The sequence below is a fragment of the Camellia sinensis genome, chromosome 7, assembly GCF_055761805.1.
Source record: "Camellia sinensis isolate YWXY chromosome 7, ASM5576180v1, whole genome shotgun sequence".
NCBI classification, from domain to species: Eukaryota; Viridiplantae; Streptophyta; class Magnoliopsida; order Ericales; family Theaceae; genus Camellia; species Camellia sinensis.
The window spans coordinates 140,888,435-140,915,919 of record NC_138967.1 but is presented as its reverse complement, the minus strand read 5'-3'; the positions used below and the strand labels follow the sequence as shown (position 1 = coordinate 140,915,919).

The following is a 27,485-nucleotide window of genomic DNA, read 5'->3' as shown; positions in this document are numbered from 1 at the left end:
AGAAAAGTATACAAAACATTCACGGAAGTGTAGAATGGAACAACATAATCAAGGTCAAATGAGGCCTTCATACATATTAAAAAACAATTATCTGTAAAACGGTACATTTTCAATATTTTTTTTATTTGTTAATAACCACACAAAGTTTTCTTCTATATATATAATCACTAAAATTATACATTAAAGTTTACTTACATAAATTAATATGTGAAGAAATCATTACAAGAATTCAAAAAAATAAAAATAAAGCCTTATTGCTTTATAGTCATCTTGCAAAATTAATAATTGAGAATTCTTTTTCAATAAATAGCATAATTTATTAATATTTCCTGTGATATGATTGACTGAATTTAAGCTTTGATCAACTTCAGCTTTGAAAATCTAAGGGGTTGTTTGGGGTGTTCTAAATAAGTACACTTTTTATTTTTTTTGACTAAAGAGTTGAGGAAAAAAATATGAATGTTTGGGTTAACTTTTTGAATTTTTCTGAAAAAATGTGTATTAAAAAATTGTATAAAGAAGTGTGTAGGAGAAGATTAGAGATGTGTGTTGTACAGCTGTACAATCTGCACAGCCGAAGTGATGGTAAGAAATTATTGGCTACTTTTCGGGCATTGCATTGGACGGTTTTGTTCGTCCCGTGGGGGCCATCACGGGTCCCATTTTGATAATCTGAACCGTTCAATGTGTAGAACTCGTCGAGTACTATATGTTTATAAAAAATCACGTTGATTGGATATCGATAGCTATCTGATCAGATTTGTTTTTTTTCAATTGTTAATTATAACACCATTATACAAAACTGATTTGATCATGTAGTTATCGATATCCGATCAATGTGATTTTTTACAAACATATAGTACTCGACGATTTCTACACATCGAACGATTTAGATTATCAAAACAGGACCCGTGATGGGCCCCCATGGGCCGAACAGCAGTGTGTGAAAATTATACCCAAACTGTACAATTTTTCTTAACAAACGCTGCATAGCGCTGAAAATACATGATTGCTGAGTTGTACTTTTGTGTGAAAAATTAATTTTTTAATATATTTTTTGGTGAATAGTGATAACTTTTTAATTTTTTGAATAATTTTTTGACTTTTTGCCTTTTTGAGGAGATGCCAAACTTGGCCTTCATTTTTCTAATCAACAATATTTTATAAACAATCCTTGCATTTTTTTTTATCGGCAAAAGAAAGAAACATTTATTGATAACAATCAAAATATTACATCAATAAAAGGGTGATGAGTACAAAGAGCATCATAACGAAATAAAATGATCCCAATTAAGTTGGTACTACGATACACGTTCAATCACTTACTAACACACCATCAAGAATTGATGATAAATAATTCACCAACTCAATTTACCGAGATGCATGCCCAATCACTTGCATTTGACAAACAACTATTTGTACTTTTAAATAATTCACTACTTCAATTATTTTTTTAATTGTTTCAGTCCCTAGGAGTTGAATTTTAATACTAATTTACTAAAAAACCACTTCAAAGCAAATCATGTGGTTTGAAACAACACCATCCCATCTTGTCCAGCTTTGAAGGAGATATCTCACCATCCTACATACACAAAGTACCATCATTTTTTTTTTTTTGGTTGTAAATTTCTAATAGTTTCCTTATAAATCAAACAACAGTGGTTATGAGTTGTAGATGTTCTATATATGGTTGTACCAATGTTGATTGGTGTAATCATAAGAAGGCAATTCACAAATGTTGGTCCATGTCAATTAAGTGGTTTCTAATTAATTGCCATATAGTATATTCAAAAAATATATATGTACCTTAAAAATATATATGTTTAGATATCTTAAAATCGAAATGCATGATATTGATTCAATTTTAATGTGCTATAAACTACACTAAAAATAAACATCTTTAAATTTTGAAGATAATATTTTTAGCTGCATAATATAATATTATATATAAGTCTTGCTAATAGCAGTTTTAATTTATAGACTGTCAATAAAAAATAAAAAATGTCAAATTATATTTATAATTTCAATATACATATTACATATCCTAAAATTTATATATATTTATTACATATTTTAATATACGATTTATACATTTTCGAATACTAAGAATAGCCCTAAAGGCTATCTTTCAACATTATCCATTACAACAATACTACAATCTAAAAATATTATCTCGAACTTTTCACTCGAAACATTATTCTGTGGCTCAGATTCAGCTAAGTCATGGACTCCGCAATACAGTAAATCTCATCTACATATAACTATTCTCAATAGTTTTCTTAGCATTTTTTTTTTGGGGCACATAGCTTCACGGTGTGTTTGGATCATGAGAAAAAAGTAGAACAATGTGAGTGAAATTTGAGTTAATTTTTTTACTCTATTTCTCCTTTCTCTTTCCAAATTCTTATTCAAATTCATAATTTAAATACAATTTCAGCGTATCTAGTAATGTACATTCGGAGAATAAGTTCAGAAAGAAGATGACAAGAAGTCATGTTTGTTGTCTTGCCATGCTGCTATTTGATCCCATGCTCAATAGGGCATCTTGTAACCCCCCTGACTTGGTCCATTGCTTGTGGATTCCTACACTAGATCTCATATTATGAAGTGAGGATTTTTTTTTTTTTTTTTTCCCATTCTTTTAAATAAGAATGAGATTTGAAACTTGACATATTCAACATTGAGAATAGTTCCATTCTTGAGTTTGTTACAATCCCATATCAAAACACAACAAGCTTAGTTATTTATAAATCTTTTAAGTATTTTTCCTTTATAAGTCAATTTTCAAGGGTGAATTCTATACAAATTCAGCTTTGTGATTCGAGCCACATAACGATTGAATACTCATAAGTAAATGCACTCGCCAAAAAATGAAGTTTCTCCCCTCCTTAAACTTTATGTAATAAAGTTCTTCTTTAGATAAAAATATTATCATATGATCAATTTATGATAGTTCCACTATTAAGACATTACACTGAATTATTTAATTTTTATCGTCTCTATTTTCTTAGACCAATATGAAAACTCACTCATTAGGAAACTCAACTAAATGCGAACTCAAACCCTAAAATAAAAAATAATTTTTTTATTATGCTAAATGCCATAGTTAACAAATTTAAAATAAGTACATAGTTTTCATAAAAATGTAAAACTATGTGTTAACACGGTTTTAATTTTGTTAATTAATATTTTTAGAAAGTCATTAACTAAGGCTATGTAAAACTATGCCTTTTTTTTGTTATTATTTTAGTCACAAAAAGACAAAATATATTAAAAAGTCAATAAAACAAAATGTCATATCAAAACTATAATTATTTTTATTTTTTTTCTCACAAAAATCAAAAAAATCATCATAAATGAGATTTTTTCACTTCAGGTTAAAAAAGTCAAAATATCAAAAAGTCAACTCACATTTTAAACGAAGGCTAAACCTATTAAACACAGGGAAAAGAAAAGAAAAGATCCAATCATGCTTAGCTAGGTTTTGCATCATAAGTGTAAAATGGTGTTGGTCAAACAAATTGCTAGAAAAAGAAGAGAAAACGAGAAAGAAAAAGTCAAACAAGATGGGTAACTTGGTCATTTTAGTTGGAGTGGAAAATCAGGCTGTATGGGTGCATGTTGACATTTATTAACTATAAAGTCATGCCTTGTAAATGACAAAGTATGACATTTTATGTGTGTAAATAAATAAATAACTAATTAAATAAATATATTAACAATCAACATGACAACAAGTATACGCATGTTGTGGTTGGCTATTTGGTAACACAGAAAAACAAAGAGGCCACAGACCAGGCGGAATTGGGATCACTACTGTGCTTGTTATATTTTATTTTATAGTGTATTATGAATTTATTTTTATAATCTGAACCGTTCATGTTATAGGATTTGTTGAGTGCTTCATGCCTATAAAAAATTATATTAATCTGATATCAATAAGTATATGATTGATAACCAAAAAAATAAACAAGAAGTTTTTCTTTTGAAAAATAGTATAAAAATATGCAATTCGATCATATAGTTATTGAGACCCGATTAATATGATTTTTGATAAGTATGAAGTACTCAACAAATCTTACAAAATGAACGATTCAGACTATAAAAATAAGCCCATAATACATCTCAAAATAAAGTACAACACTCACTGCTGTGCCAAAGGCAGTGGCCGGTTAAAGCAGTACACATGCGATGCACGTGTCAAGATTTGTAGTTTATGAATAAAGAAATCGAATCGAAATGGTAAATGTTCGTTGATTTTTTAAATATTTGAATCAATTTAATTTTTTCACATAACAGTTTTTAAATTGATCAATTGTTAAAATATTGTTGAAAAAAAATCAAAAAAGATTACAAAATTTTCATATTCACACCTAAAAAAACATTTACATGTATATTCTATTTGAAGTTTCTTTGATACTGATTTGATTAAACAAAGACATACCACCCCATATGGAGACTTTGTTACAAAGAGGTACCTTGTCTGTCTGCATATTTTATCTCCTACGACAAAGACTTGTGTAATGGACAAAAGGGTATTGGTTTAATGAAAATACAATAATGCCATATTTTTATATTAAAAAAAAAAGGAAAGTGTCAAATTTTTTAATTTATAATACAAATTTAACCTTAATATGACGTGGGTCATATTAATAATAAATTTTATCCACATTTTAAAATTTTGGACATTTTTCTAAATGTTTTTTTGAATATATAAAATGAAAAAGGTTGAGTACACAAATTTTAAAGTTTGATTCTATGAAATTCCTCAGTGTACCTAACGCAACTAATATAGGGAGTGTTTGGTGAAAATTATTTTAAGTTAAAAGTTAATAAATAAAAAGTAAAAGTTAAAAGCATCCCTCCTCTCAGCTTATGAAAAATCAACTTTTTTTTTTAATTTATTTAAACTATTTTTACCTAATAAGTTATAAGCATAAACTGTATCAAACAATCTGCCACCCCTATAGAGTTGTTAATGGGAATACAGTCAAGTACATAAATCAAAATTATAATCAAATAACAGATATACTATTATATATAATTTGTTCAACAATTCCAATCTAATATTTATACAAATGTTGAAATGACAACAAATCTATTTCAATATTGCTCTTTTTAAGATTACATTATCAAATTTTGAATATCAGCTGTTTGTTTTGTATAATTTGAGGTCTATCAAATCATTACCTATTTTGTGTTTTTGCGATTAAAATAGTCCCAAGCTCACATGCCAAACATGAAATTATGACTATTTTAGCCACAAAAAATAAAATAGACTAAAAAAATCAATAAGATAAAATGCCACGTTCAAACCACAATCATTTTACTTTTTTTCAAACAAAATACAAAAAGTCAAAAAACTCATCCTAAATGAAATTTTTTAGTCCAGATTAAAATAATTAAAAGGTTAAAAAATCAAAATGCCAACTCACTTCCCAAACAAAGGCAATATTAATTTGATCATCTAAACATTATTGCATCTATTTTGTTGATCTTGGGGAAACTGGTATGTTATATATTCATGCCATTAAAGACCTTCAAAAACCACACGTTAGGAAATTTTCAACTTTATTTATTCATTATTCCACCAAACAAAATCTATAAAAGGTATAAAAAATTAAAACTATCTCTGTATTTTTATAGTCAGCTAAGAGAAGTAAGTTATAGCAATTCAATGTTAAATATAGTTCACATCAGGAATAACATGAACTGAGATCAAAGAAAAATCCAAAAAAGAAATATTTTGAATAGTTAAAAAAAAAAAAAAAATGGGGTCAAACTTCTCTCAAGTTGATCTGTTCCGCCTCATAAGACCAACAATAAATCGCTTTTAAAACTCTAAACTATTCATTTTGTAAAGACTTCCATGTATAGCATTTAAAAAAAAAAAATTACCACATGTATAGCATCTAAAAAAAAAATTATCATATTTATTTCTAAAAAATTGATGATCGATTTTTAAAAATGTACTTGTTATCTATTTTTTTTAAAAAAAAAACAAATACAATAAAATAAATATGTTACAATTATTGAACTAACCTAATTTCTTTCATATTGAACTTGGGATGAGCTCCAACCCAAACAAATATAAAAGGAATAAATAGGTAGTTAGGAGTAACCAAACTTATTTACTAAAAAATCAGACTCCAACTATAAATTTATCGTTGTAAATTAATATCTATATATATATATATATATATAATACAACTCAGTATCATAACTACTTACAATCCTACTTCAACCACTTACACTTCCCACAGGTTATCATATTTCAATACAAAATAACACAAATAAACTAAAATTAAATCAAAACTTAGAAAAGAGAAAATATCCAATCATTTATTAGTATCATAACTAATACAATCATCATTCTGCAACACAAAACATATCTAAAAAAATTTCAAAAGTTAATCATTATCATTACCAAAAAGAGAGATAAATAAATCCACTCAACAAGACTTATATCTAATTATCCCAACAAATAAATAAATATTGCTACTCTCGTCTAAAAGTTAAACTCACTTTGTATACCCAGTAACATGTTAAAAAGAGGATTAGTGGACACATTACTGGATTTACAAAGTGAAATTTCACCCACTTTGTAGACCCAGTTTGTCAACCAATCTTCTTAACATCAACCAATCTTCTTAACACATCACTGACTCTACGAAGTGGGTCTAAAAAATAAAATTTTACATCATTTTCCTAAATAATAACATGAGGTGATGAATGGCCAAGCTAACATACCAATGTGTATCCATGTTGAGACTTAGAGCCACCGATTTAAAAGATAGCATTTGAGCCTAAATAAAACCTAGATAAAAACAACGGCGAAGCGTTTGGTAATCTATCAAAAAGTAGCTTTTTTTTTTTACATAGGAGCTGGCTTGGTAACAAACAGCTTTTTGCCTTAAGCCTGACCAACCAAACACGCCCAATATTTTTCGATTTAAAAGTTCAAAAGCCTACTTTTACGTTGTGTTTGGTTAGAGGATTTGAGGAGGGATTTGGAAAGGAAAAGGGAAAAGTTAGGTGAAATGTGAACAAAATATACCTACATTTCACCTAGTTTCACACACCTTTTTCCTTTCCCTTTCTATTTCCCTTTTCCTTTCCAAATCCCTCCCCAAATCCCCCAACCAAACACAGCATTAGGCTGCTACCAAACAGAGTATTAGATGCTAGATTAGGCCATATACATCTCTGTTCTTTTGATTAAGACCAATTTTCTTCAATCAGTAATTGATTACTACACAACAAAAGTTTAAATCCTTTCTCCAAATAATTACAAAAACAATGACATCTCGGGAGATGGAATGAAGTTGAAAATACCTTCACCAAACAGTTCAAACAATGAGACCAGAAGACGGCCAGAGTTTAGGTCATCCTTCCAAGCCTGATTGAGAACAGCCGACATCTTCAAAGCTTGATCACCACCCCTGCTGCTGCTTACTCTACTTCCGCTGCTACCTGAAATGCCCTCGCTAGGGATCCTTCTAGAAGATGACGATGATGATGGGCCCGCTTCAGAATCACCCAAAGGTGCTGCAACTCCTAGGTCTCCTCGGATATCTGATGGCATGGAATTGTTAGACTGTATGACCATTGGGCCATCGGTAGCGACTTTCTTGTGGGGAGGCTGCTGCTCCAAGAGATCGGCATTTGCCTTGCGTTTATTATCTTGATGGATTTTAAACAAGGAATCAAGATCAGACCAGAAAATATTTAAATAAGTGAAAATTGAGTGTGAATAGTAGTATCATGGTGTATTCATTGCTTGGTTAGAGAAACATATTTTCTGGAAGCCTATACCAAGTCTTTAGCCTAATGCCATTAAAGAGAACTCCTAGAATGAGAAGAGTCTGGCTGTTCCCTGAGAAAGCTATTCTGGTCATTTTGGAAGATAAGAATGTCCGATATTGACTTCAGAATTTTGATCAATCTTGACCCGAGCTGTAGCCTAAGTGGTCATGGGATACTAAGATGACAATGAGGTGAGATTTCAAGTTTGAGTGAATGGAATAAATAAATCATTCTTACCCAATTTAGTTGAAAAAATTCTACAACTCAATGACGTCTTCATTGCTGGAAAATTCTTATTCTTCCTGTGCTTTTTACTTTCAAGATTTCTATTTTCTCAAACTTCTTATGCAACTGTGAACTGGAATGCTTTCTTGGCAAAGCTTGAGCCCTAATTGTTACAATATTGGTTAATCTTATATTTGAAAAGCGGATTTAAAAAAGAAGAAGCATATACTTGAAAAGTTCTTACTTGTCCAAGTCTCTACAGATTGGATAAGATTTATTGTACCACAACAAGATCAATAGTAATTTGACATCAGAAGTGAAAGATTCAACTGGTAGAACTTTGCGATTATTTGCATACTTTTTCTGTCACGATTTTCATCCAGTTCTCTTCTTATTTTAACATAATTTGTGTTCAAAAAAAATTATACTAAAATTTAAATTCTGCCCTAAAAACCAAGCACGCCATTTTTTATAGGACAAGACCCTGTAAAACAGTCAAATCTCGTCTACTCTAACCCAAATCCATCAACCGACCTGAATACATCCTATGTATCTTCAATTCTTTTCTTTCTTTTTTTTTTTTAACCAAAAAAAAAAAAAAAAAGATCACTCAATTCTTATCATTCAATTCTTACTCTTACATGCCATATACGATATTATAAACAGCATTACCTTGACATCATAAATGGCACTGCTTCTGCTTGCCATGCCAGATCCATTTCATTATATCACTAGATGAGGATGCAACATTCTTCCACCAAACAATGATGCTTCAAAAGGAGGCCCTATTTGGTATGAATAACGATGGCACAACCCTTTGTAACAATAAGGGAAAGAATGTGACGGGCAGCACAACCTCTAAATGTGTCTACATACCAAGCATACCTAGTCATGCATGTATTGCTTTTCTACTCCTAAAAGGCGTCATCTGAAAAACATCACTCACACAATCTAAAAGTATCCAACCAACAAATTGATTCAACTGTTGTAATACCTCAACCAGTGTGGTCCCTACCCAGTCAAAAACCCCTTTTCAAATGCATAGTTGTTTTATTTGATTGTTGATTGATATTTTGGTGGTTGATAAATGCTCATGACATGTAGAAATTGCAATTCAGACCCCATATGTACAAATGAGAAGTGGTATGGTGGTTAGGAAAACAAAAAGTATTCATAACACTCTTACTTGGCATTGCGGTGACAACTCTTCCATTGGTCCTCCAGACAGCATTTGGAGGCAGGGATGATAAATGGGGGAACAACTTCAGCCGATCATATATGCATTGACCTGAAGCACGCTGAAAGTGTTTGGTCTCATTACAACGATTTCATACCTGTCTTTCATAATGATCATGCCATAAAACAATGCAGGAATCATGCCACAGAGTACACTCACCAGCAGAGCCCCATAAACACGCCAAGCTTCGTACCTCTTCATCTCATTCTTTTGCTTTTCTAGAAGCATCTCTGGTTCAAGAAGTTTCATATATGTCTCCAGATTTGGCAGAACAAGAAGGCGGACCTGCCCAGAGTCGCAAAATTGAAAAGCAATTACAAACTACTCAGAACTCCATTAGAAAAGTAGAAACAATATAGAATTAAACATAAGAATAAGTGAAACATATAGGGGGTGTTTGACAAGAGCTTTTTTTGGACTTTTTGGGCTAAAATCTACAAAAAGACAAAATAGGCTAAAATAGTCAATAAGACAAAATGTCACATCAAACCCATAATCATTTCACTTTTTCTCTCGAAAACATCACATTCAACTACAAAAAAATCCAACTATCTTCTCAAATACAATAATTTTAGCCTACTAAAATAGCTAAAAACTAAAATAGCCTACTAAAATAGCAACTTTCCAAACACCCACATAATAACAGTTGAAAATGAATAGATGGATGCATATTCATAAGGGATCTATTAGGATTTTTTAAGTGTTGGCTGTCAGGCTACCTAATACACAACCCTCCTTATCCAGACTAGAGATGGCTATGTAAAAGAGAAAGCACTAAGCACGACACAGGCAGAGTTTGAAAACAAATAGCAGAAAGAACAAAAATTCCATTACAAAAACACCGGATAAAAGAAAAGGAGAGAGGACAAGAGAGAGGTAAAAAGCATAAGAGTTAACAACAGTGTAAATTGTCTCTTAATTTCTTTTACTCTGCTTTGGTTCAAAAAAGAAGGGGAACTTTTAGTTAAACAGTTTGTCTTTTCACATGATTGATGTAGAAATTTAATGTATAAAGAGAAATGCTTGTATTATTGATTGATTTTTATTGATATCTATTACAATGATTCATGATTCCTATATATAGAAGAGGGTGAGTGTGTAGTAGGTAAGGAGTAGGTGAAGTGGAGGTGGTAGTGGTGTAGTGGGTTAGGTTTAGTGGAGTAGGTGAGGTGGTAGTGGTGTAGTGGGTTAGGTTTAGTGGAGTAGGTTTAAGTGGGTGAAGTAGGTGGAGTAGGTGGAGAGTAGGTGGATTTTAACAGCCCCCCGCAAACTCAAGGGGGATAGGAACTAACCAACTTGAGTTTGGAGAGAGTAACAAAACAAGAAAATACATAAAAATAAAAGAGGATAAGAGACACTGTATGGTCGTGTCAGACCATTGGTGAAGACACTGGATGGTGGTGTCATAACGTTGTAGAGGACACTGTATGGGGGTGTCATAACCATGTAGAGGACACTGTATGGTGGTGTCATAACGGTGTAGAAGACAGTTTATGGGGTCATGTCGGACCGTTGTAGAAGACAGTTTACGGGGTCATGTCGGACCGTTGTAGCACGACACTGTTGTGACAGTTGTTGTGACAGTTTACGGAGTCTTGCTGGACCCTTGTAGAAACTAACCGGAATCAATGTCGGGACAGTTTACAGAGTCTTGTCGGACCCATAAAGGAGCTAACCGGAATCAATGTCGGGACAGTTTACAGAGTCTTGTCGGACCCATGAAGGAGCTAACCGGAATCAATGTCGGGACAGTTTACAGAGTCTTGTCGGACCCATGAAGGAGCTAACCGGAATCAATGTCGGGACAGTTTACAGAGTCTTGTCGGACCCTTAAAAAGTCGCACCCTCAAAAGGTGTGCCCAATCTTTCAAAAGGCGTGCCATCAAAAGGCGTGCCCAATCCATAAAAAGGCGTGCCATCAAAAGGCGAGCCCAAGTCATAAAAAGATGTGCCGGACATGATGGCGAGGCGCGTCACCACATTGGCTTGCGCGCCCGGTTTGTCGTCTTGCGTCAAGGGGCGCATGATGCGCGTGTCAGCCTCGGCTATTTAACCAAGACGGAGGCTGAGGCTGAGGCAGAGGCTGAAACAAAAAAACCTGCTAAAATCCTCTGAAAAACTCTTCGTTTGCTGAGAGAGATACTCTGTTCGTTTGCTGAGAGAGATACTCTGTTCGTTTGCTGAGAGAGATACTCTGTAACACTCTGTAACCAATCCTTCTCTGAAAGTACCAGTCGGAAATCGCTGCTTCGCTGAAACACTCAGCAACCCAAAAAACATGGCCTCTTCTTCCCGTTCAGCTACCCAGAACATGGCCTCTTCTTCCCGTGGTCTGCTCACTCTCTTTCCCGACCTCAACGAGTCAACAGGAGAGATAACTGGTGCGGTGGCCCGTGAACCTCAACCAAACACCTCTGGTTTTGCTCCGTTGAACTTTCCGATGCGGTCGGTGGAGCAAAAAATGGCAGTACAAACAGATATAGAAGCCAATCAGTATACATTGAAGTCATGTGTGGAGACCATGACTGCGGTCACAAACTTGTCGCACCGGCTTCAGAGTAGGACAAATGAGGTGCAGCAGTTAAACGCCCAACTGGCGCTGCTCCAGCGCATGTATAAGGATGCGCGAGCAGAGATAAGTGTGCTAAAGGCGGAAAATAAGGAGCTAAAGCGGAAGGCCACCGTTATGTTCCGATTTGAAGGGCCGCCATATGCTGCAGTGGAGGAGCAGGGAGGAGTGATCATGCCCAGTGGAGTGGGAAACATGGAGGCAACACCGGCAAGGGCCGCCCAGGACGGAGGCAAGAAGAAAAGACCGGCGGCAGAGTAGAGAAGAAAAAAACCCGCCTGTGGATGTGGTTGTTTGGGTTTTGTTTGTGTTTTTTTTTTTTTTTTTTTTTTGTGGTGTAAAATGGTGATCGGGGTTGATCCCGAGATGAATAAAATATGGTTTGGTGTGCAAAGCTATATGGTATGAATGGAATTTGAAAAAGATTAAAAATAATGTGAAAGAAAAATAAAGAAAGAAATAATAAAAATATATTTGAAAGATGGGGGAAATAAGGAAAGTGGTTTGGAGAAAATAAATAAAAATAATGGATTTTGAAATCAAACGGAGGAAAGAGAGGGGACAAGCCCATGTGAGGGAAAGAGGGGTTTAAAGAAAGTGAGGGAGTGGGTTGATTAAAAAAAAAGGATTGTGGGTTTGAAAGTGGAAAGATGAGAGAGAGAGAGTGGGGTACATGATGAAGAGAGAGGGATGTCGTGCATGTGTGTGTATGTGGCAGTGTGAATGAGAAAAAGAGAGAGAGAGAGAGCTGTGTTGGGTGACATTACTGCAATTGCTTGGGCTACAGCATTGATCTCTGAGCTGTCCCATTTCAAGAAGGATAAGAATGTTGAGAAGCCTAACAAGGCTGAAAGTACAATCACCTGCAGCTTATGGATGACTTCCTGATTCAGATTTCCACTCTAAAGAACAGCCTGAGTTGGATTCGTTGGCAAAGCAGGTGCCTTCTAATCTGGAATTGTCTGTAATGGATCCACAATCTGATGCTGATTCACTATCCTTGACAAAGCTTCGATCAAGAATCTCTACATTGTTTGAGTGTATGTCTAAGGAGCCTAACATGGAAAAGATTATGGATGACACCAGACTTGTTGTGCAGGAAACACATGATAGTCTGCATCAGCACTCCATGGGTTGTGTTTTGGAGGAAAGTCACAGTTCTGATGCCACATGTGATAGACAGGCTTGTCCTGAGGGGTCTGAAGAACCGGCAGCGAAGGAAATCTTTATGTCCAAAGATTGTAAGCCAGATGGAGCAACAGTACATACCATTAGCGAAGATTCCCCACTGGGCTCCAGTGAGAGTTCCGATCATGACAATACGGATGGGTAAAGAGATTTTGGGTTTGCGTCGGCGAGGTGGTGAAGAAGAGTGAAGGTATGTGTAGAAAATGCTAGTGGACTAGGTTGAGGTCCGGCGGGCGGCCAAGGCGAAGTTGCCGCCCGCCGGTGAAGCAAAAATACTAGGTTCTAAACCTGCTCTGATACCATGTAGAAATTTAATGTATAAAGAGAAATGCTTGTATTATTGATTGATTTTTATTGATATCTATTACAATGATTCATGATTCCTATATATAGAAGAGGGTGAGTGTGTAGTAGGTAAGGAGTAGGTGAAGTGGAGGTGGTAGTGGTGTAGTGGGTTAGGTTTAGTGGAGTAGGTGAGGTGGTAGTGGTGTAGTGGGTTAGGTTTAGTGGAGTAGGTTTAAGTGGGTGACGTAGGTGGAGAGTAGGTGGATTTTATGATTGAAGATAAAAGTAAAAATGAAAAGATATGACAAAAAATCTTTAAATAATATAGATTGAAAATATTTCCAAACTAGAGACTCAGAGAAATGAAGGAAGATGAACAAAAACTTTGAAGTGTTCCACTCTCTGGACAAACATTTCGTTACCTTCCTTGTACAACTGACTGATGAAAACTTTAAAAATCAACTCACTATTACAGATTTCAACATGAAAAACAATGAATCTAATTAATATTGAGAAATACCAATATAGCTGTAATCAACATTTTATACAATATAAAAACAAGGCCTGCGAAACAAATTTTCTCTTTTTAAAACTCAACTCACAACTCTACACTCAAATTATAATTCTAAAATTAAATCAAACGAAGCCAAGTAGTTTCCAACATGCATTCAATAATAATAAGATGCCTCAAGAAGCATGAATGCAGGGAGTACCACATTAGGTCCTAGAGCTGCCAACCCCTGTATAGCACCATAGTGTTGAGTCATTGCCCTTTTTGGGTCCAAGAGTGTGTGGACCAAAGTCTTTGTCAAGCGTGTCTGGAGATTATTATAAACATGCCCAAATCTGCAATAGTCATAACATAAATTAGAAATCCAATAATAAAGAAAAAAAATTAAAATAAGATCTCTGAAGGGAAATACTTAATATATAAAAATAAATAAAAAGATATCCGAGCGGAAAGCAACGTGGAATGTATTGAAAAACTCTTTTTTTATTCAGTTCATTTTTCCCCAATATTTGCAAGGTAAGCATTCAATGAACCAGATGGACAGGAAAGCTGTTTAACTGGGGTTTCATTCAGGTCAGGCTTGTGTATCATTTACTATTATTAATATCTAGAAGGTGACTAATCAAAAATAATAATATCTAGAAGATGACTGACGACTCCAGTCAATCCACAATTTGAACCAATTATCATTTGGTTTGCACAAGATTTGTACACTGACTGAATTTAGACCACGTTTGGATGGCAAGAATGGAGAGGCGGAATGGAAATCTCATTCCCAATCTCTTTTATTCCAATGTTTGGGTGCGTCCAAGAATGGGAATGTGATTCCTAGTTCAGTTTTAAGGCGGAGTGACGTTAACACACTAAGTAGGAATCCTATTCGCCCATCCCAATAGGAATCTCACATTCTTGGAGGAATGTAACATAATTAAGAATAAAACAAGTAGATTGGCCTACAATATATAACATTATATCATATTCCTGTACCCCTAACATTCTTGTATTATTACTAATAATGCGATTCCAGTCAATAGGATTCCCATTCCTTTTTTATGTCTACCATCCAAACACAGCCTTGGTGTCATCCGGGTTACAAGTCAGTATTACAAGGTTAAACCTAAAACCTTATCATGTGAAACTTCATTAATTGCTGAAATCTGCACAACGTTTGAAGGAAGTCAAAATTGATATTATCAGTGGAAATACATATGTTCCAGGGCAGGTGGGAAGAGTAACGACAGCAGAAGATAAAATAAAAGAAATTATAAGAACCTCTTGCAAATTGAAGCAACCAAGTTTGCTGTGAAGTCTCTAAGTTCCCAGTGGTTGTCAGCAAATCGGTTCCCTAATCTCTTTGCAACAAGGCAGGTAACAACCGATGGCATCAACTGGTGTAGCTGAGAAAGAAAAGACTGCCTAATTAGATATACACCTACTGCCAGACCAAAGCATGCCAAATGTGCAATTTACTGTAGACCCTACTAATGGTCATCATGTAACCGATGGCATCAACAGACTTACATAAGGTTCTATGTGTATGTGCGGATTCTGGAGAAGGCTCCCAACAAGACGCATCAGAGCAAACAACAGATGGAAATTGTTTAAACCACGGGAAACCTGATATTACTCAAAAACAAATTAATAATAATAAATATAGTGGAATGAGCAAGAAAATGCTACAAAATTTCAAATGTTTTATCTGAAATATTTAGCCTCCAAAATACCTCATCGGCAATAAAGTAGGTAAAATAAGGAACTAAAGGATGAAGTCCTGAGTCTGTTGCCAAACTCTCCAAGGCTTCCTTGAAAAGGACCGAGTCAGACCTAGTCACAGCAAGGTCGGTGATTTTATCGAAGTATAGCTGTACCAGAAAGAAGTATAATTAAATAATTTCATAATAGTAGAAGAGTAGCAAACAAACACATGTATCTGTGTGGAAAAAAATAGTAAAGCATATACCTGAAGCTCCCTAGACAATACATGTTTAACAGGTAATTTAATGTCGACAGGAAGATCATCTTTCTGCTCAGGTTTTTTGTTATCAGAAGGAGCAGCAATAACTACAATTGCACAATCATTTCAAATATAAGCACCTCTTTATGGGCTCTAGTAGCTACAAAATGGAAGGGGTTCAAGTAAATAAGATCTAGTAGTGATTGAATCCTTCTAGTGTTCCAAATAAGAAAAATGTTTCATATATTCTGTATGTCCAATTGAACTTTTAAGTTATGTATAGACCTTCCACAGGAGCATTTTCTGGAATAGCAGGTTGTACACCTTCAATAGCCAGCCAGTGACAAACAATTGAAGTATCAAGTGGTGCTTTTGGCAAAGGCGCTTCAATCACCTACATGTCAAAATTTAAGGAAAAAAATCAATCAATAAATAAATAAATAAGAAAAGAAACATGGAAAAATGATCCAGCCAAATTAAGACAGTCGGCATAAAAAGCAATCTCTTACATCTTTAAAATCCAAATCCTTGTCATCAATGTAAAACAAATCCTTGTGTCCAACAGCTCTTTTGAACCGCAAAGGATCCCCGGAGGCAAATCCATAAATTGGCTGAGTCAAAAATAGTGGCCAGAATATTAGACACTCAGATTAGAAACACTAAACTTTTACAAAAAGAAAAAGTAAAAATAACGAAAGAAAATATAAGGAAAAGGGAAATTTCAATATTGCCACATAAAAGCTTTTTTTTTTTAATCAAATCAGAGTCATCATCGAGATATTCCACATCACATGCATTGAGCAGTGGCAAGCTAAAAGCAAATATATTTTAGCCATGCCAAGGTCAATCAGAACTGTCAACTAAGTTGGTCAACTAGAATTAAGGTAGGACACCTTGATTGTAAATTAGTCATTCTAATGAGAAATAATCACTTAAATTGCAAATTGACTGTAATTTAGTTGTTCTTGTTTCTACTTGTGAAGATTAAGCCAAAACTGAAGAATCCTGGTGGTTCCCTATCAACCATGCAATGGTAATTGTGGTCAAACATGGCTATTTAAGCACAATCCTATAGGAATATAAATGGAACATAGGAATTAACAGTGTAAAGCTATAGCATTGAATGTTTTTGAAATGGAATTACCTCAACGTTTCTTAAGTTGAGTGCGCTATCAACATCATCTGTTGTCAACATAGTTCTCTTTGAATGATGCATGCATTTGATTGCCTCCTGCAGAGTTTCACAACAAAAAGTATTATTAAGTCCCACCATCTGTGCATGAAAAATGACATAGAGAGAAAGAGAGAGATTATGTTAATCATTCTTTATTTATTTATTTTTTTTCATATATATATATATATATATTAATTATGGGTCCTTGTGAATATTGACTTGATATTGTGTAAGATAACTCTTTACAGTTTTCTTCAAATGAAAGTAGAAAATTTAGGAGCTCTTTCACAAAATAAAATTATAGGGTAGATTAGTAGTATTGCAAACTTTGAGCAGCTAAAATTTAAAATCACAACGGATTAAACTTATCAACTATTCAGCATAGTCAGCAACACTCTGCTTGAAATTTTAAGTGGTAGCTAATGTACATTACCAAATGCAGTTATGAATGTATCACTAAAATCTCAGTTAAAAGCACTTAATGGGCTTACAAAAAGAACCATACTCAAATACAAAGGAAAATGTTCTTCCATTATACATTCATAAACACAGACATTATATTATAATTATTTTTTTGATTTTAATGATAGGGTATCTAGGTGAACCTCAACTAATCCCAAGATCCACGCAAAGCACCCCTCCACGCAGGTCAGGCGAATCTCAGGCGTGGCTCCTAAGAGATTGATAGCACTCAATAAGAGTCAAACCTTAACTTGATACTTCAAGAGGCACCAAGGGCCAAGTGACTGACCACCAAGCCAACATCTGGTGGCTGTGGCATAGTTTTCAGTGTGTGTCAAAGAAGTATTGGAATGTCCCAAATGCATTGGAATTTGGCAATAAGCATATTATCCTAAAAGGCTTCCTTATCTCATTTGAATAACTAACTAGCAATTGCACATCGGTATGTGCTTATTGAAGACTTTGATGCACTTGAATGGCATTCCCACTACATATTGCAGCACTTCATTCAATACCTAGTTGTATCAAAATCCTTTGATGGCAAACCATGTATGAGACTAAAAACATGACAATTAACTCATTAAACCATGACAACGACAATGACAATTAACCATGAAAACTACAATGACAATTAAACCATGACCGTTAACTCATTAAACCATGAAAATAAACTCAAAATTTAATGTCATCTGGCATACTCCAAACAATGCATTACTGTCATGTTTCAAAATAAACTACAGAAAAGCATGATGGTGCAGCACTGCCAGCACATTCAAATTACCTGCATTATTTCACGCATACGGTACTCCACATCAGGAGCAAGAGCAAGTGCAACATCTGGAGACAGGCTATTAATCCCAATGCTTTGCGCTATGACCTCAATAGTCTCCTTCGGCACAATACTCATTTTATTCTCTCTAAAGCTATTTCAGAAATCAAGCACCTCTTACATTCACACAATTCTGTAACAAAAAACAATTGGTTTGTTAAGTTGTAAAGTACCCTAATTGGAAGCCTCCCTTAAGCGCCTGAGATAGGATTCACCATTGTTTGAGCCTATGAAACACGGACACAGACACGGGAATTTCCAAAAAATGGGAACACTGACACAGTGGGGGACACGACAATTTTTTTTTTTTATATATTTTTATGTGTTACGTAGATTCATATTACATTCATCCTAAATCAAAATTAACAAACACTAAAATAGTAACATTAATTCAATAAATATAACCCACTGCATTTAAACAAATTAATAGATCATCCATTCACAAAAAAGTCATCCACAGTGGCTTATCATCTTCAGCATCAAAGGCAGATGGTGTGTTATTGGCAGAATTTCAACTAGACATTTTTCCTATAAATTATAATCATTATAAATTAACATTAACATTAACATTAACATTAGAGGGGAAAAAAAATTACATACTGTGTATATATATATATAAACTTATAATTTTTTTTTTAAAAAAATACAATTTTAGAGATATAGATACATATATATAAACATATATACAGAGACAGAGCATGAGAAACAGAGAGAGAGAACGAGAGCAAGAGAGAAAGAGAAACAGAGAGAGCGAGCGAGCGAGAGAGAGGGGGGTGGCTTACCTTCGAAGTCTTCGATCGACTGGATGGAGATGGATCTACTGGTTCAATGGATCGGGGTCTTCGATCGACTGGATGGAGGTGGATCTACTGGTTCGATGGATGGGGGTACACAATTTTATACATCGTTGCCCTTTTTTTTTATTTTTTTTTTATTTTTGAATATTACACCCAAATAAATATAATCTATCTTCTATCTATACTATTATAAAGTGAACACATAATATGGTGTCCTGAAACTTGCTTTACTCTCCTCATGCCATGTGGCAGTATTTTTTATTTTTTTAAAAAAAAGTTAAACAAAGAGATGGGCAAGGCTTGAACCCATGACCATGGGTTTAAGTATAAGGACTCATACCACTTAAGCTAAGTACACATTATAATATTAATTTCATTATTATTTTCTTTTATTCCTATTTATTTAAGTACACATTATAATATTAATTTTATTATTATTTTTTTTATTCTTATTTATTTAAATTGCACACACATCGTGTGTGCCTCAGCCGCTAGTAAAATTAAAAATGAACCCGTCATGTCTCGATATGGATATACGTGTCCTGTTGTGTCTCCTGCATAAAAAAAAATAAAAAAAAATCATTAAATTAATTTATAATGATGTCAATGCACTTAAATTCAATCACACATTGGCCCTGTTTTGTACAATTTTTTTTCAGTTTATTTCAATTTTTAGTTTAATTTAAACTATTTTGATGTGTTTGGTTTAGCTTAATAATGCAACTTATAATTTTTTGTAAGTCAGAAATCAACTTATTCTTTGAGTGGGGCAAGAGAAACTTAATTTATAAGTCAGAAATCAGCTTATGTTCATAGTTATAAGTTATAAACTGTTAAGGCATAAGCTATAAGCACTTTCCCACAACTCTACCAAACAGGGCCATTATATTTATTAAAATAAGTGCATTGACATCATTATAAATTGAAATTTTTTGTATATAAATTAAAAGATTTTTTGAATAAATTCAATCACACATCACTATAAATGTGAATTTTAATCAAATCAATAAAGATAAAAGTCTAAATCTCAAAAAAATATATATTTTGATATAATTAATTAATTAGTGGGTTGGACTGGCCCCGATTGAAAAATATAAATCTCAAGTCCAGTCCAGCTTATTAATATATCGAGCTGAAAATGTTAGCCATCCTGGCCTTATAAGCTAAAATAACATTCCCATACCCTAAAAAAATAGGACTGGGCCTAGCGGAATGGGCAGGGCAATGTGCCATATCTACTCCTAAATTTGAAGAGATAGACAAATAGCATAAATTCAATAGGTAGTTGTCATTTTGGACAAATTGTGTTATGTTGACTCAAAGATATTAGAACTTAAATTTAGGCCTCAAAAGATTTAGTTGTCCTTTTGGACAAATTGTGTCCTGTTGACTCAAAGATATTAGAACTTAGGCATCGTTTGGGAACATGTTAATTTAGTAACTTTTTGGCTATTTGACTAAAGTATGAGCTAAAAAAAATTAGTATGTTTGGGATGACTTTTTGACTTTTTACGAAAAGATGTGTAAAAAGTAGAGAGAAAAGAAAATCTTTGACTTTTTGGTATGAATTGTTGACTTTTTGGCTAATTTTTAATAATTTTTTGACTTTTTAATTAAAATAGAGGGTTCCCAAACGATGCCTTAAATTTAATGGCCCAAAAGATTAAGAAATGAGCTTCTGGCCTGAATTCTCTATTTTTTCTTTTAATTTAATTTTTCTAATTTTTTAAAATTTCGATACTCAACTTTTGTGATTCGTTATCATTGATGCAAAAAAGTCAAAACCAAATTTCAAAATTGGTCCTTCAAGAATTTTGATCTATGAAACATGAGTACTACAAACATATCATACTCGTACCAGGTATTGGTATATTGTATTGTACTTATGCATGTGTACCAAATATATGAAATATGTACTCAAATTTTTTCTTATTAATGTTTGAGTTACTGAGACGTACCTAGTACATAAATGCAAGTCGTATAGTATCTGAATCGAAATAGTATTTTCTTTTAATACAGAGATAAAATTAATTTCATTTAACTTCTTTTTTGTTTTTATTTTTATGCTTAGTATGATTTTAAAATTAAACTATAATTTTTATAATGACATTTAATTTTAATTTATACCTATACGTTTGACATTAAATGTGAATTATAGGTTGGATTTTAACAAATTAAACCATTTAACAAATTTTTGCATTACTCACAATTATAATAAATATATTTTTTTACAAACGTACCTAGCTATATCCATAACCATGCCCTACTTTTTAAAATTTTTTACCGTACTATATACGAAATATGTATTCAAATTTTTTCTTATTAATTTTTGAGTTACTGAGACGTACTCAGTACATAAATGCAAGTCGTATAGTACCTCAATCGAAATAGTATTTTCTTCTAATACAGAGGTAAAATTAATTTCATTTGACTTCTTTTTTGTTTTTATTTTTATACTTAGTATGATTTTAAAATTAAACTACGATTTTTAAGTTATTTAATATAATGACGTTTAATTTTAGTTTATACCTCTACGTTTGACATTAAATGGGAATTGTAGGTTGGATTTTAACAAATTAAACCATTTAACAAATTTTTGAATTACTCCAAATTAATATAAATATATATTTTTTACAAACGTACCTAGTTGTACTCATACCCATGCCCTACATTTTAAAAAATTGTACAGTATCGATATACACATATCGTACCAGTATTTGTACCCGTACTCGTACTTCATAAATTTTGATTTATGGTAATTATAATATGTTTACTTATTAGATTAAGATTTTTCATTTGGAATTGTGATTTCAGATCTTATTTACCAACTCATTCAATTTTTTGTAGTTTCAGATTTTATCTTGCGATTTTCAGTAGTCTACTTGCAATCAAGAATTATAGATAATTGAATATGATATGAGTTGTACTTGTAAAAATTGCTTCAAATTTTCATGCGAATTTCAGTAGTCTACTTGCAATTAAGAGTTGTAGATAACTGAATATGATATGAGTTATGTTTACAAAAGTTGATGAAATTGTTAGATTTCATTCTTTTGATACCAAATTTTTTAAATCTTTGTAGTAAATTTTTTTTTTTCATATTTTAGTCTATGTAATAATTACATTTAATATACTTTTTGTTGATATTAGAAAAAATTAAAAAATTGTGAATACTATAATTTCATTAACAACATTTTGTTTGGTGTGATATATAAAGGCCTCAATTTCAAGGTTCACTTAGGGCCCAAAAAGGTTAAGGGTTCGTCATGAATGGTTCCCCTTTTCTCATTCATCTTTTCTTACTATTGTGGGTGTGTTTCTTCTTCAATTCTAGAATCTGGCGATGAGCGGACTTTAAGAAAGCATTGGTGGAAGCAGTGGAGTTAGATAGCTGCGGTAGTCTACAGACAATGGTAATGGCGTTGGCAGGTTTGAGAGCTTTATTTTGATTCAAGTTTTGTTTTTCCAAATCACATCTGTGAGGCATTGATGGTTTTTCCAAAACCGCAATTGATTCTTTTCGGCAACTTTTGTAGCTTTTGAAAAATTTCATGTTTGACCCTTTTAAGATCTTGTTATTTTTATTTTCTTGAGTTGTATGATGTTTACTTTTATTTTAATATAACTACATTGTAGCTTTTCTCAAAATATTATATATATATATATATATATCTATTCTAATATATAAACTGGTGGTGTTGAGACATTTATGTCCCATATTTTGAGTTTTTCTAAAAATATTATATATATATTTTAATATATAAAGTAAAGGCTTCTGATGGTGAAAGAGACAAGGCTTGAAACCAAAATCATTGGTTTGGCAAAATAAGTCATTACCATTTGAGTAACACATAACATATATGCATATTTCTTTATTATTATTTTTATACTATTGCGTTATTGCGTTCTTTTGAATCGTACATGCATTGCGTGTGTGGCTTGCTAGTGTGTATATATATATGTATATACACTAGCGATATACCTGTGCTATGCACGACATAAAACATATATTTATTAAGAATAAATTTTTCTTAGAATTGCCTTTGGAAGCCGAAATGTAGTTTTAAATTAAAAAATGCTAGAAAATCACATCCATGTGATATTATATAAAAAATTTGATAAATTTTTTAAGGTCTCTAGTACTACTCATTTAGATTTTACACTTAAAAAAAATTACTTACACTAAGGTGGTGCTTGATAATCTAATTCAGTACTTAAAACTGAATATATTAAGTGCTAATTAATTAAGATCGTTTGATAACTACGATTGATATCCCTTAAAAACTTTAGAATATAACCTACAAGTTAATAAATTTTTAAGTGATATGAAACTTATTTAATTATAACTGAATTTATAAATACTAAACGTAAAGTATCGACATGCTCAAATCAAAATATATATATATTAACATACACTATTATAAACTCACTACGAGTGCCACCTCCACTACTACTATCACCACTTTCATCACCAATGTCATTGTTACCAAAAGTACCACTATTATATCATCATCACAATCGCCACTGCCATTACTATCACTACTACAACAACCACTACAACTCTTCACTTACACAACTATTGTCACTGTTGTCACAACCACCACCATCGTCACCACCTTCTTTTTTTTTTTTTTATAATTTTTACAATATTATCCTTCTACCATTATTACAATCATTATCCATTAATCTCCACCACTATTGACACTGGTGCTCTAATGTCGACGTTGCCTCCTCTATCACTATCAACTCACAATCACAATATAAAAATTATAAGATATACAATTTGAATAAATTTTTAAAAATTTGGTCTTATACATATCCAACAATTTGTTTTAGTTCAACATTAATTTCTTGTTGAATAAATTTTGAACTTAAAAAATTCATCATTAAGTTTTCAGTACTTAATTTTTCAATTTTCAGTTTTTAATTTTATCAAATACCGCATAAGTCATAATAAATTTTTTAAAAAATTTAAGAGGGAAATAAATTTATAGTTTTTTTTTTTAATATCGGAAAGTTATTGTTAAAAAATGGTTAATTATTATACATATTTTTAAATTGCATATAATAATAAAGTACAATTAGTAAATGCTTATTTTATCATTAAAAATTCTCATCCAAACTTGATATTTTGTTGGATCAAATTGCTTAAACTGGGCAAGCACCACACTCTTTATTAATATTGTTTTGATTTTTAGCTTATAAAATTTAAATATCTATTTTTTTTTTTTTCAAAAGAACTGCAATTTAATAAAATTTTAAAAAATGCTATTACATTGATAAAAGAATCAACAAAATAAATGTAAAATTTATTAAAAAAAATTGTATGGTATATTTTTGAAAACTAGCATGAGTAGGTATATTTATTGCATGTCTTGACATCATGTTTATCATTATAGTAAACAAATAAAATTTGTTGAAATTTATTTTCCATATCAATGTAATAAAAAGAGAATAATTATTAAACAACACCGTTACGGAGCTCGAAAAATCAAAGGCTTGAATGGCTCGAAATCTCAAAACGACGTCGTTTTAGGACTTTTTTTTTATTCTCTTACCGGTAAGATAATATTTTTCGTACCATTCGAGCCATTCGAGTCTCAGTTTTTCGGGCTACGGAGCATTTTTGATTATTAAATTTGAAAGGTAGTAATTAAGGAATTTGATATATATTACTATAAAGTGATACATAGCTAGTAGCTCTAATGGGAGCTTTAATGAGGTGAAAGATAAAGAGAGGAGTGTGGGCATCCACTTCACATGGGCACTCTCCACATTATTAGAGTTGCACCAGAGCTCTCAAATTAGAGCTCCCAAACATTATTGATCACTATAATAATGAAATATCCAATAACTATAATTAAAATGAAAGGGCCAATGATTTCATGACACGTGTGATTTTACAATTTTTTAATTCCAAAATCTAAAAGAATGAGTTTAAGAGTTCTAAGTTTATAAACTTAACAACGTTTCTGCTTATATTATATAATATAAAAAAATACAAACAAGAATATTAATACTTTCTCCTTACTATAAAATGTTGAATATGAAAACTCAAACGAATGTGAGCTTAAATTGTTTGGATTATAAATCATACTAAAACGAATGTGAGCTTAAATGTGAACATGGCTCTACTGTGAATTTCTTTGATAGCCACGTCAAGATGATGTATTAGGGAATTGGATCCTCAATTCCATTTTCATGTGTTACTCTATTTTAAATTTTTATTTTTGCCACATGAATTATCTCTTTGATTATGAGTTGTTAGATTGAAGACAAAGATGATTGAGACGAAAGATTCTCAATCATATATATGTTATTTCCAACGCTATGCAATGTGTTATAGAAAAAAAAGGTAGGGAACTCAAAAAAAAAAAAAATCAAAAAAAAAAAAAAAAAAAAAATCAAGAAATCAAAAAAATAAAATAAAAAATTATCTAAAAATGTAATTATAATAACAACTTAGAAATCGTTTGAGAATTGGCTTTTTTAATATATATATTTTTTAAAATGAAAAAAAAATTAATCACTATGTTTGGTTATCATTTTTTAAAAACACTTTTCAGAAAATTTTACTTTCTTATTTTTCGTATTTTTTTTGTTTTTACTGAATTTTTTTAATATTTTGAGCAATTCTTTTAATTTTTAGACATATCTAACATAAATATACCTAAAAAGTAAAAAAAAAATTTGAAAAAAACCTTTTTAAAATTCACTAAATACAAAAAATACGAGAATTAAGTACATTTTTTATATTTTTATGTATTTATTAATTTTTAAAAATATTTTTTCACAAATTTTTTACTTTTTAGATATATCTAACTAAGGTGCATCTAAAAAAGTAAAAAAAATGTTTAAAATTTTAAAAATATTCACTAAAAACAAACAAACACGAAAACAAAAAAATTCAATTTTCAAAAAACTTAATTCAAAAAACTCAAACCAAACACACTAAATGTGTTTGAGAATGACTTTTTTTAGTGGTATTAAGGAGTTGTTTGGGGTGGCCTAAATAAGTGTACTTTTTGTCTTTTTGGACTAAAAAATTAAGGAAAAAAATATAGATGTTTGGGTTAACTTTTTGACTTTTTATGGAAAAATGTGTATTAAAAAATTGTGAAAATTGGTTTGTATGAGCAAATTAAGATTGAGAGTTGTACAGCCGTAATTGTTGACTTTTGGTGAATAGTGTTAACTTTTTAACTTTTTGAGTAACTTTTTGATTTTTTAGCTTTTCTTGGACATGCCAAACTTGGCCTAAAGATAATGAATCACTTACGTATTTGACTTTATTTTATTAATTTTATTAATTTTTTAATTTTTTTAGTGTTTTTTTTATTTTTTTTAAACCAAAAAAATAAAATTGCCAACGAGACTAGTGTAATGTGGGGAAGTTAAAGCATTTAAACTTGTAATTTAATACCTAGCGACACAATCCTTGCAAGAGATAATTGATTACTGAAAAATTCAAAAATCTCCTAGATATTGATTTGTGATTATGTATCAATTTTAAGTAGTAAATAACAATCCCAATCAAACAATCAAAACAAAATGACACAACGATTTTAACGTGGAAAAACCACAATTAGAACGCCTCCAATTGTGATAAAAAAAACCACGGGCAAAAGCCACAAAACAATCCACTAAGAAGACAAAAGGAATTACACAAGTGTACTCACAATTATCTAGCGAATTTACGCCCGAATTGAACCGACCCCTATATGTCTCTTCCACCACGGTCTTCACCTCGGAACTATCTTGCCCAACGTTGAATTCACAATTCCGATGTCGAATCCACGACGATAAGCTACTCTAGAATCCACCAAAGCTTCTGGCCCAAATTCTCGAGAATTCACCGAAGAATAACTCTCTTTTTTGTATTGAACGAAACAAACAATCCTATGATGTATACTTTTCAAACTATGAGTTAAACTCAAACAAACATCAAAGAAACTAGCAAAGAAGCTCCATATGAAAACCCTAATACCCAAGAAGAAGATCTGGAAGTTGTACTCTAAAATTGGATTTAAATACATATTTATAGAAAACAGATCCGTAATCTTCGCTCGAGCGGAATAATGGCCGCTCAAGCGGATCTACGCTCGAGCAGGAAAAAACAACTCCTAGTACTTTTGCAAGTGAGTGAAACTTCTGAAAAGGTCGTGATCTCCGTTCGAGCGGACAAATAACTTCAACTGTAATTTTGCTTTTTACTTTGGGGGGCGCTGCCCCTTGACCTCGTTTGGGCGTTGCCCTGGACCCGCCAAGGCACGCTGCTCCCTGGACCCCTGCGAGCTGACCGGGCAACTCAATCCCCGACATAGTCAGCGAAGTGGCAAACATGAAAAAATAGACATCACAAACTTCTCTGCAAAGCACAATTTGGGTTGGATTCGCATCTAAAACTCAGTCTCACTGAAATAAAAGAACGAATAAAATTACAATGAA

At 32.3% G+C, this 27,485-nt stretch overlaps 1 protein-coding gene across 1 annotated transcript; it reads right to left on the bottom strand.

Annotated features, from left to right (window-relative positions):
- Positions 1-7,189: 7,189 nt before the first annotated feature.
- LOC114308417 (transcription initiation factor TFIID subunit 6) lies at positions 7,190-19,206 on the bottom strand. Its single transcript, XM_082879464.1, has 13 exons — positions 19,023-19,206; positions 18,193-18,373; positions 16,920-17,006; positions 16,285-16,386; positions 16,061-16,169; positions 15,782-15,882; positions 15,546-15,683; positions 15,343-15,438; positions 15,094-15,218; positions 14,024-14,156; positions 9,428-9,553; positions 9,218-9,329; positions 7,190-7,683 (listed from the first exon to the last, which is right to left on the bottom strand). The coding sequence occupies exons 2-13, from the start codon at positions 18,316-18,318 to the stop codon at positions 7,289-7,291; spliced, it is 1,650 nt and encodes a 549-aa protein (XP_082735590.1). The 5' UTR covers positions 18,319-18,373; positions 19,023-19,206; the 3' UTR covers positions 7,190-7,288.
- Between the last annotated feature and the right edge of the window lie 8,279 nt (positions 19,207-27,485).

Bases quoted from the DNA above. Each gene is read 5' to 3' on its own strand.
- LOC114308417 (XM_082879464.1), bottom strand. From the start codon at position 18,318: ATGAGTATTGTGCCGAAGGAGACTATTGAGGTCATAGCGCAAAGCATT. The intron at 17,007-18,192 runs GTAATTTGAATG...GAAACTCTGCAG, and splicing joins GTATGCGTGAAATAATGCAG to GAGGCAATCAAATGCATGCA. The intron at 15,439-15,545 runs GTATTTTGGAGG...GAGTAATATCAG, and splicing joins CCTACTTTATTGCCGATGAG to GTTTCCCGTGGTTTAAACAA.